Here is an 18462-nt window from a genome sequence, read left to right on the forward strand (position 1 = left end):
ACGCCAGTTTCCGATTCAACGTCGGAATTCTCTAAGAGACGTAACAGTTATTCATCAAACTCTGACGATGCATGTTCGAAAATGTCTTCCACGGACAAAGTATATTATCTGAATGTGGCAGACTGGATTGTACACGTGCCAAGATGCAACAATGAGCAGCAACAACTCTGCATGACAGCTGACTGTTGTCACTTCATTGTTGTATTATCTGCATATTTTCCGAAGACTGATTACGGCGATGTCAAATTGGCTCCTTCCACCGTTGTAGGAGTATCGAGGGAAATGTGGAAGAAAACATAATGTTTTGTAAATTCTAATACATCATAGTAAATAGGAGAAGAAAACAGAAAGTCACACAGTGGATTTGACATTTAAGAAAATATTATGACGGGGTTATTTTGACCCTTTCCGCTGTTCTAGTGTTACTCCAATACGTAAATCTTGCTTGTGTATTTGCAGTAGCAACTTCTTTTTCCAATTGCAGATTATATTCTTCCTTTATGGCACGTGTGTAAGAAACGGAAAAACTGGAGTTCAGGGTGGTTATGATTAAACTTCCGCTACTTGAGCCACTGTAGATGGAAAACTGTTTACTGTATGGGTGCTCATCTTTATAGAAATGATGTTCAGACTGTGCGCTGCAGGATTTGCGTTATTAGTAGTATTTGCGTCACGACTTGCTATTAGGCGCCGGTTCTGGTACGGCGACGTAGGGCTGAAACATCAGCATCTGAGTTTACTACAGTTGCAGGTAGTCAACATGCGTCTGGACAGGTGAGCAGGGGTTTATTCGTAAAGTTGCCTTATTAAAACTACAGCAACAGTGCTACTGCTCTTCGCTAGTATCGATGCGTCAAAGGAGTATAATGAGGCCCTCTTTCGTCACTGGAGCTTAAGACATGAGTCGGAAGTTCGAATTAACTGGAGATTTTGGAATTGCAGCTGGGAGAGGCCGACGGCTAGATACGCTAAAAATTGTTGAAGAAGCAAATGTTGCCATGGCTGGCAATGCTGAACGCAATGTGCAATCTCCAAGCAGTGCACGAGCTCCGTCACGACAACTGAAAATTCCACGGTCTACCATTGTTTCGGGCAACATTAGAGCAACCTCTGGTGAAGTTCCAGAATGTTAAGGAAGCAGATGATCGTCACATTGAGCAACAGTTGGAACATGGAACGTAAACATGGTACTCAGTTAACAAAGGTTTCACTCATAATTGGAAATTAAAATGTGTTTCTGTCAATGCTTTATTTGTTATATCTCTTCCGCATGTACTTACAAACGTTTGGACAATGTTTCATTGTGCTATAATCACTCGATTGTCATGGGGGCCTTCTGAAGTAGCGGTAGTATTGCGTGCTCTGCTCATAATGCCATATCGGAATTTAAAATAATTATCATCGAGTTCCGAGAAGAAACTGACATCACCAGTGGTATTGAACCTGCTGATTGCTCATTGAAGAAAAGAAGGTTGGACAAGACTGAGTGGAAAAGAGAAGCAAAGGAGTTGTACGATGTGATAATTTCTGAGGCTAAAGATCATTTTAGTTTCTCAGGTCGTCTTGTAGATTTGGAAGATTTTTTAAAATCCAGTTCACAACCCTGGGGAATATTACAGATATGCGGTCCAGTCACATTAATGTGACCACCGCCTGTGTTCGACATCAACATGCTGTAACCACTCTTCCAAAAAAATTGCACTTTTACTGTTCTAAGTTTCCCGAAGATACCTCAAAGGAAGTGTGTTCAGTGTATAAGTTTTTGGATAAGGTGAAACTATGTCGTGAACCATCTTCTATCCACCTAGCGCAAGAACTTTAATCATTGTCTGGTGCTGTAGGTTTAGCAAAGTTTATAATGTAATTCTTCATGCTCTCCCGGCGAGGCGTTGTCATGTTGATTAATCGGGTTTCTGCCGGTTGTGCACGATATTTCAACTGCGTGACTCGCAGTCTCGTTCAGGTGCTGTCTGATACTGAAGACTGCACCTGAAGAAGACTGCGAGTCACGCAGTTGAAATATCGTGCAGGAAAGACACGAATAACCGGCAGAAACCCGATTAATCAACATGACCAAGTTCATGATAATCAAGAACCTACAGAAGACGTTCACTGAATGTTCTAAACTGCTGAAGGTAATTCTCTCGATTCCCATCACGTCGACCGAAGCAAAAACGTGCTTTTCAACTTTTAAAAGAATAAAATCATTCTTATCTTGAGCCAAGAAAGGTTGTCGGTCGTGGCTATGCTTTCCATTGAAAGAGATCTTGTGAGGAGATGGCAGACTTCAATCAGCGGGTGACTGGCAAGTTACCATCAATAATATATATTACCGCAGATGTTCAATATAAGTGAGGTAAAAATAAGTGCACTTACAACGTGTAGTTTGTCCCTTATTTCCAGTCTTTTAAATGGCGAATGTATTTCAGTTCTACTGGGAATCTAGCTCGTTATATACCGGTAACAATTTCCCTAGATAGTCTATAAGTCGTAGCATGCTCTTTGCCACAGATATTTTTCTCTCATAGCTATACACTGTCCCGTCACATTAATGTCATACCCTGTCAGAAGCCTGGGTAATCACCTCTTGCAGCGCGGTACGCTGCAAGATCTGCAGGAGGAGAGTCAATAAGGTTCTGGAAGGTACATAGGAACGAGCAGCCATGCTGACTCCAGTGTTGTGGTACCGAACGAGGTGGCGCAGTGGTTAGCCCACTGGATTCGCATTCGGGAGGACGACGGTTCAAACCCGCGTCGGCCATCCTGATTTAGGTTTTCCGTGATTTCCCTAAATCGCTTCAGGCAAATGCCGGGATGGTTCCTTCGAAAGGGCACGGCCGATTTCCTTCTCTATCTCTCCCTAATCCGAGCTTGTGATCCGTCTCTAATGACCTCGTTGTCGACGGGACGTTAAAAACTAATCTCGTCCCTCTCCTCCAATGTCGTGGGCAGCTGAGTTACATTTCCATGGTGCGAACAGCCCGATCGAGGAGGTCCCATAGATTCTCGATTGGATTTAAATCCTGGGTGATTGGTGGCCAAGGGAATATGGCAAAATCATCGTAGCATGCTCTTTGCCACAGATATTTTTCTCTCATAGATATACACTGTCCCGTCACATTAATGTGATCCCCTGTATGAAGCCTGGGCGGTAAGCTGCGACTACGCACGTACACCGCGCGAACTGCGTGCCACGTTGCAGTGTCCTTCTCGTAGATGTCATCGTGTCGAGGAAAAAAAACTACATGCAGGGGTGAACATGGTCCCCAAGAATAGATGCATACTTGTGTTGATTCATTGTGCCTTGCAGAATAAGGGGTTCACCCAGAGGATGCCACGAAAACATTCCCCAGAACATAACACTCCCTCATCTGGCCTGGACTCCCCCGTCGATTGTTATTTGCTTCCAAACGTTCCACACCCATGGGGCATAAACCGTGATTCATCTGAAAAGGCCACCTGTCACAACTCAATGGACGTCCAGTTTCGGTATTGGAGTCCAAATTCCAACCTTCGTCGATGACGAACAGCAGTGAGCATGATGACATGATTCAGACATCTGCTGCGGAGGCATATACGCAGCAACTTTCGGTGAACGGTCGTTGAGGAGACACTACTGGTAGTCGCTTCGTTCATCTGGGAGTTCAGTTGCTCGACATTTGCACACCTGTTCGCCCGTACACATCTCCGCAACCGTCCTACACCCCTGTCACTTATGACCAGTGGTGCACCACTGTAGTCTCGGCGCCGATTTTGGATAGCCCCATTTTACCAGGCAAAGAATACTTGAACTATGGCGGCATGCGAAGAGTTTACAAGGATAACCTTTTCGGAAATGCTTCTGCCCTTGACCGGAGCCGGCGTTGTGGCCGAGCGGTTCTAGGTCTTTCAGTCCGGAACCGCGCTGCTGCTACGGTCGCAGGTTCGAATCCTGCCTCGGGCATGGATGTGTGTGCTATCCTTAGGTTTAACTTAGGTTTAAGTAGCTCTAAGTCCAGAGGACTGTTGACCTCAGATGTTAAGTCCCATAATGCTCAGAGCCATTTTGAACCTTGACCGGAAAGCCAATGATCATGCCCTTTGGACGTCGGATAAATCGCTCCGTTTCCGCATAACGACCACGACTGCATTGTCCCCCTGACACGCTTTATATACCCTCCACTGCTAGTGTTGCCACCTGCCGTTTGTGAGTGGTTACAGCATGTTCACGTCGAACACAGATGGTGGTCACATTAATGTGACTCGACCGCATATCTGTAATATTCCGCAGGATTGTGAATTGGTTTTTAAAAAATTGGATTTTGTGCCGTCATACACTATGAATTCTAGATGTGTTAACATCGTAACGTATGTTAGGAAGCCAGGCGCCGAGATAAATTTTCACACTTGTAACCGTCTCATATAAAAATGCAGCATCGAAACTACGGTGCGACACCTAACTTCGGAAACTACCGGCCGCCACTGATAATAGTTGAGAGGTGAGGGTACAAGTGGTCCAAGTGTTTGCTGAAGCAAACTGAATGTGTGACTGTCACAGTTAAATGGCTATTTATAAATTACGCGAGTTACTATTGAAACAGCAGATATTCTTTCCTAATGGTCAGTTAGTCTGTATGTAATCGTAGGTATACTTAGAGATTTTAGTGTTCCTGTATTATTTTTTATTGTAAATTAAAAATACCTGTGCTCGTTGTGTCTTAAAACGTTTTAGAGTAAAACGGGTACAAGTACAAAATTTATTTACTGCGCTATATTTTGAAGATTTTTTTGCTACAACACATGTGATGCATATAGTACTGACACGTTCATTATAACACGACGATATGTGAATAATGAAAGCGGATTAATATAAGGAGCTGAAAAGATAGATAAGTAGCAGCTAAAATTAAAACACCAAAACGAAAATATGCTGGGGTTGTTCCAACACATTATTCATAGTCACTTTCTATAATCCCATACAGTCTGTGTGTATAAAATCATAATCATTTCCTTCTGTGGTATCTCTTGAAGAATGACCATCCTTCGCAGCATTCGTGATACTGTACCATTGTGTGGTGCATTTTTTAATCTTCCCTGTTCCCTTCTTTGACCATCTCCTGTTCTCCCTCCACATCCTCTTCTTACTCACATAGTAACTGCTGTCTGCAAATGGAGTATATTTATACAGAACTCAAGATAAAATGGAGTGTTCCAGTCCATCTCCTGAAGTTTCTTTTTCTCCTTAATTTCTCAAACCTTATTTCAAACTCATCTTGAAGCAGAGGCTGCAGAAAGGGTACTGACAGCGAACCAATACTGGACTTCCTAAAATCCGCTTCAGTAAACTAAAGACCGTGGTTTAGTGAATACCTGAGCTGCACTGTAAGATGATTTTCTTTGCTGATTCAGATCCGCCTGTTATTCCTGCGTTGTACCATGTTTCCTTCTGTGTCTTTAATAATGCTTTGCTATGGCAACATGGCTTTAGTAGGAAGAAAGTTTTCTGTTTTCATTTCCACAAATCTTTCTGCAGAGCTGGTGCAATGTTTCCATTCTGTCTTCGGGATGAAATATATGTCTGAAGTGTTTCTTTGCCTTTTCAGAGAGAGACAAATGTTCATCACATTCCATAATTTATGGGCAGGTTCGGGACCTTATGATCCACTTTGTTAGTATTCTGATTTTCCCTCAAGATGTACAAGCGGCATTTCAGAGTATGCCCTATTTAAACATGCATTCAATTTACTATTAGTTCTCATAAAAGAATAGACATTAGGCTATTGCTGTACTGTCAGAAAAATACATACCTGAACGTTCATTAAAGATAGCAGCAATTCTCTTTGAACACTATTTCACTTACACGAGTTATATTCTAACTGCAGTCCTGGCATTGTCTTAGAAATTAAACTGTATCATCACAGGGTGCGGCAATAGGCAGGAAATCGCCTTTACTTCTTTTACTCAGAAGTGATCCACATTTTAGCGTTCCAAATCACTTTCTTGCGAAATTTTGCTGTATTGCTTGTACTCTCAGCCCCTCGGTTATCGTGAGAAAATAAGATGGAAGTCTATTTTACTTCTGGAATAGTAAACCAGTCCAGTGCTTACGTATACGTACTTCTGAACAACTATCAGACTGAAATGCTATCTAATTCTGCACACATTTCGCACATTCTCCGTGTTTTATGTGGATTGTGAAGCAGCGCCATCACAACAGCATACTACGAACTACTATTCTGCACTACACGAGCGTATAAAATGCTTTCCGATTGGAGTAATGGATTTCATTCTCATGTAAACGTCCCAATGCTTATAATTCATGTGATTCGCTTATCGCGAAACTGGAACAAGAGAGAATGCGTCGATGGCGAGTTGAAACAGGCGTGCGGGACACAACTTCTTGCGAAATGCGCTCAGTATAGAGCTACTGGCAGCGTGACAGCCTAGTTCTGTACAGTCTATGTTAATTTACAGGTACATGTCGAGATGTGGTGCTGACATATACATGGGTGCAAGACGCGCGTTATTCCGGGATTCCGGGAGTGGGGGGGGGGGGGGGAATGATAATTTTTCTTACCCATCTGAAGGGTCGTCTACAGTGGGTAGCCTAGATAGTAGTTTTGGCGGGCGAGAAGTGATCATTACACCGACAACGCGTTTCCTATGGATTTGGTGGGGGCGTCACGCGACAGGGCGAATCGTGATGTACACTCCTGGAAATTGAAATAAGAACACCGTGAATTCATTGTCACAGGAAGGGGATACTTTATTGACACATTCCTGGGGTCAGATACATCACATGATCACACTGACAGAACCACAGGCACATAGACACAGGCAACAGAGCATGCACAATGTCGGCACTAGTACAGTGTATATCCACCTTTCGCAGCAATGCAGGCTGCTATTCTCCCATGGAGACGATCGTAGAGATGCTGGATGTAGTCCTGTGGAACGGCTTGCCATGCCATTTCCACCTGGCGCCTCAGTTGGACCAGCGTTCGTGCTGGACGTGCAGACCGCGTGAGACGACGCTTCATCCAGTCCCAAACATGCTCAATGGGGGACAGATCCGGAGATCTTGCTGGCCAGGGTAGTTGACTTACACCTTCTAGAGCACGTTGGGTGGCACGGGATACATGCGGACGTGCATTGTCCTGTTGGAACAGCAAGTTCCCTTGCCGGTCTAGGAATGGTAGAACGATGGGTTCGATGACGGTTTGGATGTACCGTGCACTATTCAGTGTCCCCTCGACGATCACCAGTGGTGTACGGCCAGTGTAGGAGATCGCTCCCCACACCATGATGCCGGGTGTTGGCCCTGTGTGCCTCGGTCGTATGCAGTCCTGATTGTGGCGCTCACCTGCACGGCGCCAAACACGCATACGACCATCATTGGCACCAAGGCAGAAGCGACTCTCATCGCTGAAGACGACACGTCTCCATTCGTCCCTCCATTCACGCCTGTCGCGACACCACTGGAGGCGGGCTGCACGATGTTGGGGCGTGAGCGGAAGACGGCCTAACGGTGTGCGGGACCGTAGCCCAGCTTCATGGAGACGGTTGCGAATGGTCCTCGCCGATACCCCAGGAGCAACAGGAGCAGGTGCCGGCAAGTGGCATACACATCAGCCCCCAAGAGAGATGCCATTGCCCGGCCGCAGAGCTTAGTGATGATTGCAGGCGCCCAGCGCACCCGTGGATGAGAGAAGATCTGCGCTCAGACCTCCTGCCCAACACGGAATGTGTGCACCGGAGTGCTTGTGGGAGGATGAGAAGTCTTGAGAACAAGGAAGATAAGGGAGAGTGGAATGGTTGACCGTAAAACATCTCTGCTGGACTTTTACTGGCATGCAGGGCAGTGCGATATGTACCCAAAAAAAGAAGGAGGTCCTCAGCAGCTCACCGAGTTGGGTCTTGAACATCTGCACAAAACATTTTGCTTGGCCGTTTGACGCAGGGTGGTTCAAAAATGGCTCTGAGCACTATGGGACTTAACATCTGAGGTCATCAGTCCCCTAGAACCTAGAACTACTTAAACCTAACTAACCTAAGGACATCACACACATCCATGCCCGAGGCAGGATTCGAACCTGCGACTGTAGCGGTCGTGCGGTTCCAGACTGTAGCACCTAGAACTGCTCGGCCACTTTGGCCAGCCTGACGCAGGGTGAAATGGGCTGTTGTGGACAAGGGAAATCCCATTGGCAGCACAGAATTGCTTAAACTCGGTTAAAGTAAACTGTACCATTATCTGTAACGATTGTTTTGGGGAGTCCCTCGACAGCAAAGAGGCACTGGAGTATTTTGATAGTCTTAGCAGTCTCAGTCTCATCATGTGGGATACATGAGGGAATCCTGATCTGGAGTCAATCAGGATGGGCCACTGGGATCCATGAAATGGCCCTGCGAAATCCAAGTGGAGGCATTCCCACGAAGCACCTGCATCTGGCTGCGAAAAATACTGGTTTTGGGGGTTGTTGCCTGACATGTTTGGCATGTGGTGCAGGCTGATATGAGGAAGGCAATGTCTTTATCCAATCTGTACCAATGAAGGTGTTGGTTGACCAGCTGGTTGGTGAGGACGATTCCCCAATGGCTAGCATGGAGAAAGTCAAGAAGATGGCGGTGCAGTGCATGGGGTATGACCACCTGGGGAACGTCTGGATCACTATGTAAAAGGATAATGCCACTACTAAAAAGAGACGGTGCAGATGATCCCAAAAACGCTGGACTTCCGCATCATGGACTCTGTGAAGGCTGTTCAGCCAACCCACAGTGATTTGGTGGCAGAAAGCTTGCAGTGTCTGATCCTGAGTGGTGGCCCACCAGACAGCATTGGTATTCAATGAAAGCCTGTCCAGAGTTGCGTCCACATTTGGTTCCACATGAGAACAAACCAAGTGGGAGATGTCAAGCTCACAGTCCGCTCTGGCAGGCAGGCTGGAGGGGCCACACTGTCCAGGTGAGCACTGTGAAACAAAGAAACCAAAGGCTTGTGGTCGGTCTGCAGAGTGAAATGACGACCACACACAAAATCATAGAACTTTGTTAGCGTGAAGAACAGCGCCAAAGCTTCCTTTTCAATTTAACTTTATTTGGTTTGAGCATAGATCAATTTTTTGGATGTGAAGCCCACAGGCCTCTCAACGCCGTTGACCACTTGCGAGGAGACCGCACCCAGGCCATAGTCAGATGCATCAGTGGCAATGATGACGGGCAGGGAAGGGTCGTAAGCAGCCAGACAAGGAGGCGAGGAGAGAGCTGATTTGAGACTTGTGAAAGCCTGCTCACACGCCACATCCAAAACCCAATGCACACTCTTGCACAACGACCCAGTCAGAGGCGCCGAATTCTCGGCGGTGTGGGGTATAAAACTCCGATAATAGTTAATTTGACTGAGGATGGATTGCAGTTGCTCCACATTGGCGGGAGGAGGCAGGGTTTGAGTCACCTCGATATACTTCTTAGAGGCGTGGAGACTGCGAACATCAATTGTGAACCCAAGTAAACTGAGCTCACTCGCAAAAAAGTCACATTTTTCATTCCAGCAACGCAGGTTACCCTCGGAAAAAAACCTGAAACAGCGTAACAAACTTGTCCACGAGGTCCACCATGGACGAGCCACCAACGATGACATCGTCCAGAAATTTGCCGCACTGGGCACGTGACTTGTGAGGTGTTCCAAATAACGTTGGAAAGTGGTGGGGGCGCTGTCAATGCCAAACAGGAAGCGGTTGCACTGGAAAAGATCGCATGGGGTATTGATGACTAGGATCTGCTGCAATTCCTCATCCAAGGGCAGCTACAAATAAGCATCGGGCACATCAATTTTGGCGAAAACTGTTGAACCCGCAAGACGTGTGAGTATGTCATCCGACAGGCAAAAGCCAGATAAAAGTTACAACAGAATGAAAAGAAATAATGAGAACCAAAATAGTACGCTACACGATTCCAAAGTGGTGTTACGCCCAACAAGATACAAATTTCTACAGAAGACTATGGCGAGTGTCTAGTGGGCTAGAGCCAGCGTAGATACTGGCTGGAGCGGTCCTAGCTGTAGGTACACACTACCAGTCTCACACTGCTGGCGTGCTTATTGACACCGATTCTGCTGAGTGCTACGGTTAGTCACATTAGTTCCAATTGGTGGATCTCTGTCACATGGCTTTTCACAAAGTAGTGCCGTGTTTATGCAGATGTTTGATATGAGCTCTTGAAGGAAGATCGGCAGCCCACCTTGCTTGTCTGTTGTCCATGCTTTCTAACTGATAAGGGGCAGCTACGACAATGGTGGTTACTCACAGACGTCATGTACGTGCCTCTTCAAGGAGTTACGTATTTTATCTGCACCACCACAATACATATATACGCCAATGAAATTCGTAATATACAGGATTGCCACCAAGAATAACTCCGAAAGTATGATATGAGCTGAAAAGTTTGTGGGACAAAAGTTGCCTGGAATAATGGGGGCCTTATTATACATTGGTATTTTGTTGCTAGGTGGGGTGGCTTCAGAAATATGAAGGTCAACTTCGTTTTTTTAAATGGGATGCTGTAGTTTGGCACCTATTTTCTGACAGCGGCTATCGAGACGAATCCAGTGATGTATAACAGTAAGGTCTTTGAAAGTCAACGAAGGTCACAAAGGTGACATGAACGTCCATTTACGAGGACAAAAAAAAAATGGCTCTGAGCACTATGGGACTCAACTGCTGAGGTCATTAGTCCCCTAGAACTTAGAACTACTTAAACCTAACTAACCTAAGGACATCACAAACATCCATGCCCGAGGCAGGATTCGAACCTGCGACCGTAGCGGTCTTGCGGTTACGAGGACATTAAGAGTTGATACAATGCTAGGACAAATGCCTCAGTCGGAGAGGCCACTATCTAGAGAAGTAGCTGGAATGTGTAGCTAACTGATGCAAATGAAACATTTTTGGTTTTTATTGTGGTTTCCATTTCGTGACCTATGGCACCTTACTTTCTGAATAGCCCTCGTATAAGCACAACTGACTGGAAAGCATTGACAGTGCAATGCGTTTCCTTTAGTCACCACTGTGCTTGTTTGCTGTAATGTCACCGCCTGTTTCCGATAACGCCCAAGTGCAATAGCAACATGGATGAATAGTACCGTGAGTGATTGAATCAAGTTTGTTTATAAATAAGACAGCGTGTATTGTGTCGACATCTACTCTCGTGCAGTTCCAAAAAATGGCTCTAAGCACTATGGGACTTGACATCTGAGGTCATCAGTCCCCTAGACTTAGAACTACTTAAACCTAACTAACCTAAGGACATCACACACATCCATGCCCGAGGTAGGATTCGAACCTGCGACCGTACCAGCAGCGCGGTTACGGACTGAAGCGAATGGAAACACTCTGCCACAGAGGCCGGCGCGCGCAGTTTTTTCAGTTCTATACAGATATAAAGATAAATTGAAATAGGAGTTAAAAAATATACAATTACTCTGTAACGAGCTTTGCGACATCCCGGCTTCCCCATATCAGAACACTTCGAAAACGTCCTCGAACAACCTCTGAAATGTTGTCGGTGAAATTCTAGTTCGCCATATATATGTGTTTCACATATTAAAATAAGATTTACATTGTTGCATCTTGATATCGTCACCCAGGAAGAGGCAAATCCAACATATTATCTGTAATAAATTAGTACTGAAATTTTATCAAGAATTAGAATGCTGTCAAAATTACATCCTCAAAACAGATTCGCTCATATTATCTTTTTTATATTTCGCGAATCACAGCTAAAATATGTCAAACGCCAAAACACTCGACTGTGTGCACTTACCGTGTATTTAGTCACATAAAACTTAATAAATCTTCAAACCTAACAATTAACAGCATTGGTGAAGATAGGTTTCTTCAAATTAATTTAAAACACGGCTCTTCACAGCTCGTTGTCTACACATCTGTATTTCCCAAACTGGTGAAAAGCATTGGGAATGAGAAGTAAACATTAGCAGACTGTTTTGTCATTGTGTAGAAAACGTTGTATAGGCTCTGTACTGCAAAATGTATTTTATAATTTGCAATGGCAGACTCTCAGTTACACATCTGGATGCAAAAGGGATTGAATAATACTTATGTGTTAAAATATTTTTATAGGAACATCGAAACAGTCTATAGATTCAGTTTCACGTTTCCACTGTCTCTAATTATTCGAACATGTAAAAACAATATCAAACTGCCTTTATATTATTCAAGAACGCGATTTAAATTCTTGAATCTAGTCAGATATGGTCTTTAAATAGCTACGTGTATAATTTAGATGTGGCTGCTGTTAATGTATGGGGGTGTTTTGATTGCAGCGGTGGCGTCGCCGGCGTGTTCTCTCGTTAAGTATTCGTCTTGGGACGAGGTGAAGCACTCCGACCTGGGCTTATGGGCGCCGCTACACTTCACGCCCATCTTCGTCACGCGCATGAGGTGAGACGAAATATTTAAAATTACTTCTTTCCTCCTTTCTTTAGCTTTTGTGCTAGCAACTCTGTGTTATTACCACATAACAAACATTTCAATAAGCAGAGTTTTCATCCTGATTGACAAACAGGAAGAAGCAGGATGTAATAACACTACTTCTTACAAAGCACGTCTGGTTGAATGCAAGCACAAATGCAAGGCTAGAATACTCTTCGAGAGAAGGAAAGCAACTGTGCACTTTTAACCCTCATGCAGTAAATGAAATAAACTTTTTTCCAAGTAGGGGACAGTTTAACTTTGTAACATTTAACGAATACATTTGTGGTAAGGTTCCTTTACAGCTTATGGATACGTTAATAATACATAAATTTACACACATCACAGTTACAGTCAACACAGCGTTTATGTGTCTGGAGATCACATACATAATATGAATCCAGTTCTCAAAATTTTCGACGTGCACAGACCTGTTCTGCATTTGAACTAGTATATTATTCTTGCCCACCAGAAAGAGGGACTGCTTTCTTTTCGGTTTCGAACCGACAGGTTCATAATCAGCCAACTGTTTACTTTTAAATTTATGTATAGCTTATGTAGTAGAAGCGATGTTAACTAACTGTCGTTGTGGAGAATGTTCCTTTGTTCCTTAGTGTGTTGATGCCCTACAACAAAAAGTGATGTAACGGAAAGTAGTGTTTTTGTGTGTGTGTGTGTGTGTGTGTGTGAAATCCTATGGGACTTAACTGCTAAGGTCATCAGTCCCTAAGCTTACACTCTACTTAACCTAAATTATCCTAAGGACAAACACACACACCCATGCCCGAGGGAGGACTCGAACCTCCGCCGGGACCAGCCGCATAGTCCATGACTGCAGCGTCTCAGACCGCTCGGCTAATACCGCGCACGGAAAGTACTGCGTAAGTATAACTGGACCTAGCACCTAATTAAAACAGTTAAAACAAGTTCCTAAGATGAGAACTGAGTCACTTTTGTGTTAGTTACATCGAAAAGCCTGCGTCTGTTTATAACACAGTTTGGTATCTTTCCACAAAAAATGAATTGTTCGTTATTTCAGACTCGCAGGAAAAGGGGAAAAGATGCCTTCTAATTTGAAAAGTCGCAGAATGATATAAAATAGTTTTACCTTTTATTTAAAAAAATATTGTTCGGACGTAACTTTATTACCTTCCACTTAATAATTAATACAATACTGCTGCACTGACTTTAATAATATTACCTATAAACCTGCATTTTCCTAAGAGTGTGAGGCGGATATGATGAGAAAACCACATATTATTAAAAAAAACTTATTCTTCAATGAAGTGTGTCTTTTTACCCTTAAGCGGATAATCAGAAACAACCAGAAGTATGTCTAGCTTTTATTCCTCGTTTTTCTTTTTTTTTTAATTTATTTATTACTGTGTTCCACAGAACTGATGCCTGTCTCAGTCGGATAACTAGATGTAGAGGGTTGACATCTTCGTTTACACGTCACTGTCTGTGAAGAATCTGTCTTAAGGAAATTGTCGCTCAAATCAAATTGTTTAAATACACCATTATTTTATTAAAAACGAGCAGTTCAGTCCCCAGAGTCATTATTTTTTATGTTTGACCGATTCATACTTCAATCTTTATGTATCTTTGTCTGTTGGTTCTGCTTCACGATTCAGTGTAACGACTTTAAATTTTTGATTCAGGAGATTAAGATGACAGAATAATGTACAGGTTTATAAAATGATACAGCGCAGCGATCAGTCGTCTTTTTTTTTTTTTTTTTTTTTGCATGATTCAGATTTCGGCTTGTGCCTAGCCATTATCAATGCTAAAAATACAAGAAGTACATGGTCAGGTGATACAATAAAAAGTTACAACTCATGGCATAACCTACGTGGCTTATATATTAGATTACATACCACTATTTTTTAAACTCGATGCATGTTAATTCCCTGTTGTTCGGGCGTCAGTCACTGTTCTTTGAATACTTCTGTATAAAGAAGGTAAGCTGTGTGGAGAACACATCGATTGGCTGCATGGCGCCCTCTATATTAACTACGTATATAAGATTTAAAGGAAAGTAAACAGCTTCAAATTTGCATAGGAATGACATAAAATAAAACATAAGTAAAATTCTTTACATTGCTGTCCGACTTATTTCACATTTGCCAGTAAACATAGAAAATATAAGAAAATTTTCAGGTTCACTCCTTGTGAGTCAGTTGTTTTATTCTTTAAACACATGTGTAACGTCAGATGGCTAAAACCTTTTTTTAATTTTATTTATAAGACACAAGGAGGTACATGCCATGTGCAACTATTAGAATTGATCTGATTTAAATGTTTTTATCTTTGTATTATTTTTTCTTTATTTAATCATCATTTTACTGAATAGTTGATTGATGGCGCCAAATGTCAGCCAGATGGATGGTTGGTGTGACTTGGATTTCCGTTACAGATGTAGAAGTACTCGTCTCTGTGTCACTTCAAACAGATTGTACTTATAAATACAATAAAACCAATACACTGAATTGCTGTTATTAACAATGTACATGCTTCTAAAAACGAGTACAAGAATAGCAACTATCTTTAGAAAGCACAATGTAACAGTGTCTTTTGGAACCAGAAATAACTTAGGATGTATTTTGCAACACTCTGTAGATGCAAAGAACATATTTCATGCTTCTGGAGTTTATAAAATTGATTGCCCACACTGTAGGGCCTGTTATGATGGCCAAACAGGAGAGAGGCTGGAAATTAGGTTTGGGGAACACGTCGCGTTAGGCAGAAAAGATAACAGGGAAAATTCGCGTATGGCTGCTCACTTACTTACGACGAAACATAAAGTGCCGAATTTGACACCTGATTTGAGGTTGCTGCATAAATGCGAGAAGGGCAAATTCCTCGACCTCCTAGAAGAGCTGCAGATTTTCTACTATCACAAGAATGCCGACAACAACCTGATTAATGATCAAGTCGTTCCGAAAAATGCGCTATTCTGGAAATTGTTTGAAAACTTGTTGCTAGGAAACAATGTAAGGTTTCACTCACAGAAAATGGAGCAGGTCCTTTTTTTTCCTTTATTGGATTTCGATTCCCCCCGAAGGGGGCGGGCTAGCAGCAGCTTAGTACGCTGCTCTTCAGCCTACAGAATTTTTAAAACATAAGAAGATAGGAAACAATTAAAGCAGGCGATAAAACGGAGACGTAAATTGTAAAATGGCGGAAAATTGTGGAAAGTTGAAAGATAAAACAAATGGTGGGCGATGATAATAACATACACAGGAAGCAGACAGGGAAAATAGTAGACAGACAATTAAAAAATATGGTGACAGTCTGGTTTCTGTTCGCAAGAGATATAAAAATCACACCCAGCGACAATATGACGTCCGTTCGCAACATTTCGGAAAAGACGCAAAACACTTAACAATCACTGGAAACACTGCACTAAAAAGTCGGCACGAAGATGACATACCGCATGCAAGGGCAGAATGGGGGGGGGGGGGGGGACCTGGACAGATGAGGAGGAAAAGGGGGAGGAAAAAACAGGATGGAAGGGGGGAAGGAAGAGGGAGCCCGTGGAAAGGACAGAGGAAAGGAGGGGGAGGTGAGGATCAGAGTTGATAGAAGGGATAAATGGAGGGAGAGAGGGCATCAGCCAGGAGGGGGAGTTGACGGAAGCCACCTTGAGAAAGGAGATGAAGGGTGTAGAGATGGAGAGTAGGGGGGACACAACAGTGAAGGCCTGGTAGAGGGCGGAGGCTGGAGAGGAGAGGAGCAACCAGGTGATGAGGGGGATCAAGGCGGCGGGAGGTGTAGAGTATGGAGATATGTTCAAGGAATAGGAGCAGATGGGGGAAAGGAATCAGGTCGTAGAGGATCTGCGTGGGGGACGGGAGGCCTATATGGAAGGCGAGGCAGAGGGCATGGCGCTCGAGGATTTGGAGGGAGTTATAGAATTTGGGGGAGGGGGGATGTGGGTAGGAGAGTAGGTCCTGCCATCTTGCCAATATGTAGCAGACATTAGAACAATACTGTACAAGTATGATGGTTATAACATTGAACCTACAGAAGTTTCTCCATGGGACCTTAGCTTATAAGCATGTACATTGTTAATAACAGCAATTCAGTGTATTGGTTTTATTGTATTTATAAGTACAATCTGTTTGAAGTGACACAGAGACTAGTACTTCTACATCTGTAACGGAAATCCAAGTCACACCAACCATCCATCTGGCTGACATTTGGCGCCATCAACCAACTATTCAGTAAAATGATGATTAAATAAAGAAAAAATAATACAAAGATAAAAACATTTAAATCAAATCAATTCTAATAGTTGCACATGGCATGTACCTCCTTGTGTCTTATAAATAAAATTAAAAAAAGGTTTTAGCCATCTGACGTTACACATGTGTTTAAAGAATAAAACAACTGACTCACAAGGAGTGAACCTGAAAATTTTCTTATATTTTCTATGTTTACTGGCAAATGTGAAATAAGTCGGACAGCAATGTAAAGAATTTTACTTATGTTTTATTTTATGTCATTCCTATGCAAATTTGAAGCTGTTTACTTTCCTTTAAATCTTATATACGTAGTTAATATAGAGGGCGCCATGCAGCCAATCGATGTGTTCTCCACACAGCTTACCTTCTTTATACAGCAGTATTCAAAGAACTGTGACTGACGTCCGAACAACAGGGAATTAACATGCATCGAGTTCAAAACATAGTGGTATGTAATCTAATATATAAGCTACGTAGGTTATGCCATGAGCTGTAACATTTTATTGTATCACCTGACCATGTACTTCTTGTATTTTTTAGCATTGATAATGGCTAGGCACTAAGCGAAATCTGGATCTGCGTAATACAACCTGCAAAAAAAACATAACAGTCGCTGAGTGCACCCACTTTCCTAACGTAAGGTAACCTGATAATAATATACAGGTATCATAAATGATTTTACTGTTTGAGTAAAACCGCATACATGATCTAGATCTACATCTACATCTACATCCATACTTCGCAAGCGACCTAACGGTGTGTGGCGGAGGGTACCTTGAGTACCTCTATCGGTTCTCCCTTCTATTCCAGTCCCATATTGTTCGTGGACAGAAAGATTGTCGGTATGCCTCTGTGTGGGCTCTAATCTCTCTGATTTTATCCTCATGGTCTCATCGCGAGAAATACGTAGGGGGGAGCAATATACTGCTTGACTCCACGGTGAACACCTTCAACAAAAGCCCGTACCGAGCTACTGAGCGTCTCTCTTGCAGAGTCTTCCACTGTAGTTTATCTGTCATCTTCGTAACGTTTTCGCGATTACTGAATGATCCTGTAACGAAGCGCGCTGCTCTCCGTTGGATCTTCTCTATCTCTCCTATCAACCCTATCTGGTACGGATCTCACACCAGTGAGCAGTATTCAAGCCGTGGGTGAACAAGTGTACTATAACCTACTTCCTTTGTTTTCGGATTGCATTTCCTTAGGATTCTTCCAATGAATCTCAGTCTGGCATATGCTTTACCGACGATATATTTTACATGGTCATTCCATTTTAAATCACTCCTAATGCCTACTCCCAGATAATTTATGGAATTAACTGCTTCTAGTTGCCGACCTGCTATATTGTAGCTAAATGATATGGGATCTTTCTTTCTATGTATTCGCAGCACATTACGCTTCTCTACATTGAGATTCAATTGCCATTCCCTGCACCATGCGTCAATTCGTTGCAGATCCTCCTGCATTTCAGTACAATTTTCCATTGTTACAACCTCTCGATATACTACAGCATCATCCGCAAAGGCCTCAGTGAACTTCTGATGATATCCACAAGCTCATTTATATATATTGTGAATAGCAACGGTCCTATGACATTCCCCTGCGGCACACCTGGAATCACTCTTACTTCGGAAGACTTCTCTCAATTGAGAATGAAATGCTGCGCTCTGTTATCTAGGAACTCTTCAATCCAATCACACAATTGGTCGGATAGTCCATATGCTCTTACTTTGTTCATTAAACGACTG

General features: G+C 43.1%; 1 protein-coding gene across 1 annotated transcript in view; it reads left to right on the plus strand.

Annotated features, from left to right (window-relative positions):
- The window catches only part of LOC126184394 (voltage-dependent calcium channel gamma-7 subunit-like), a 173041-nt gene that overhangs the window by 56531 nt on the left and 98048 nt on the right, over positions 1-18462 (plus strand). The window contains exon 2 of the mRNA XM_049926778.1: positions 12320-12437. Coding sequence (XP_049782735.1) covers positions 12320-12437 — 118 coding nt within the window. The remainder of the gene's footprint in view (positions 1-12319; positions 12438-18462) is intronic.

Source organism: Schistocerca cancellata, chromosome 4, assembly GCF_023864275.1.
Source record: "Schistocerca cancellata isolate TAMUIC-IGC-003103 chromosome 4, iqSchCanc2.1, whole genome shotgun sequence".
NCBI classification, from domain to species: Eukaryota; Metazoa; Arthropoda; class Insecta; order Orthoptera; family Acrididae; genus Schistocerca; species Schistocerca cancellata.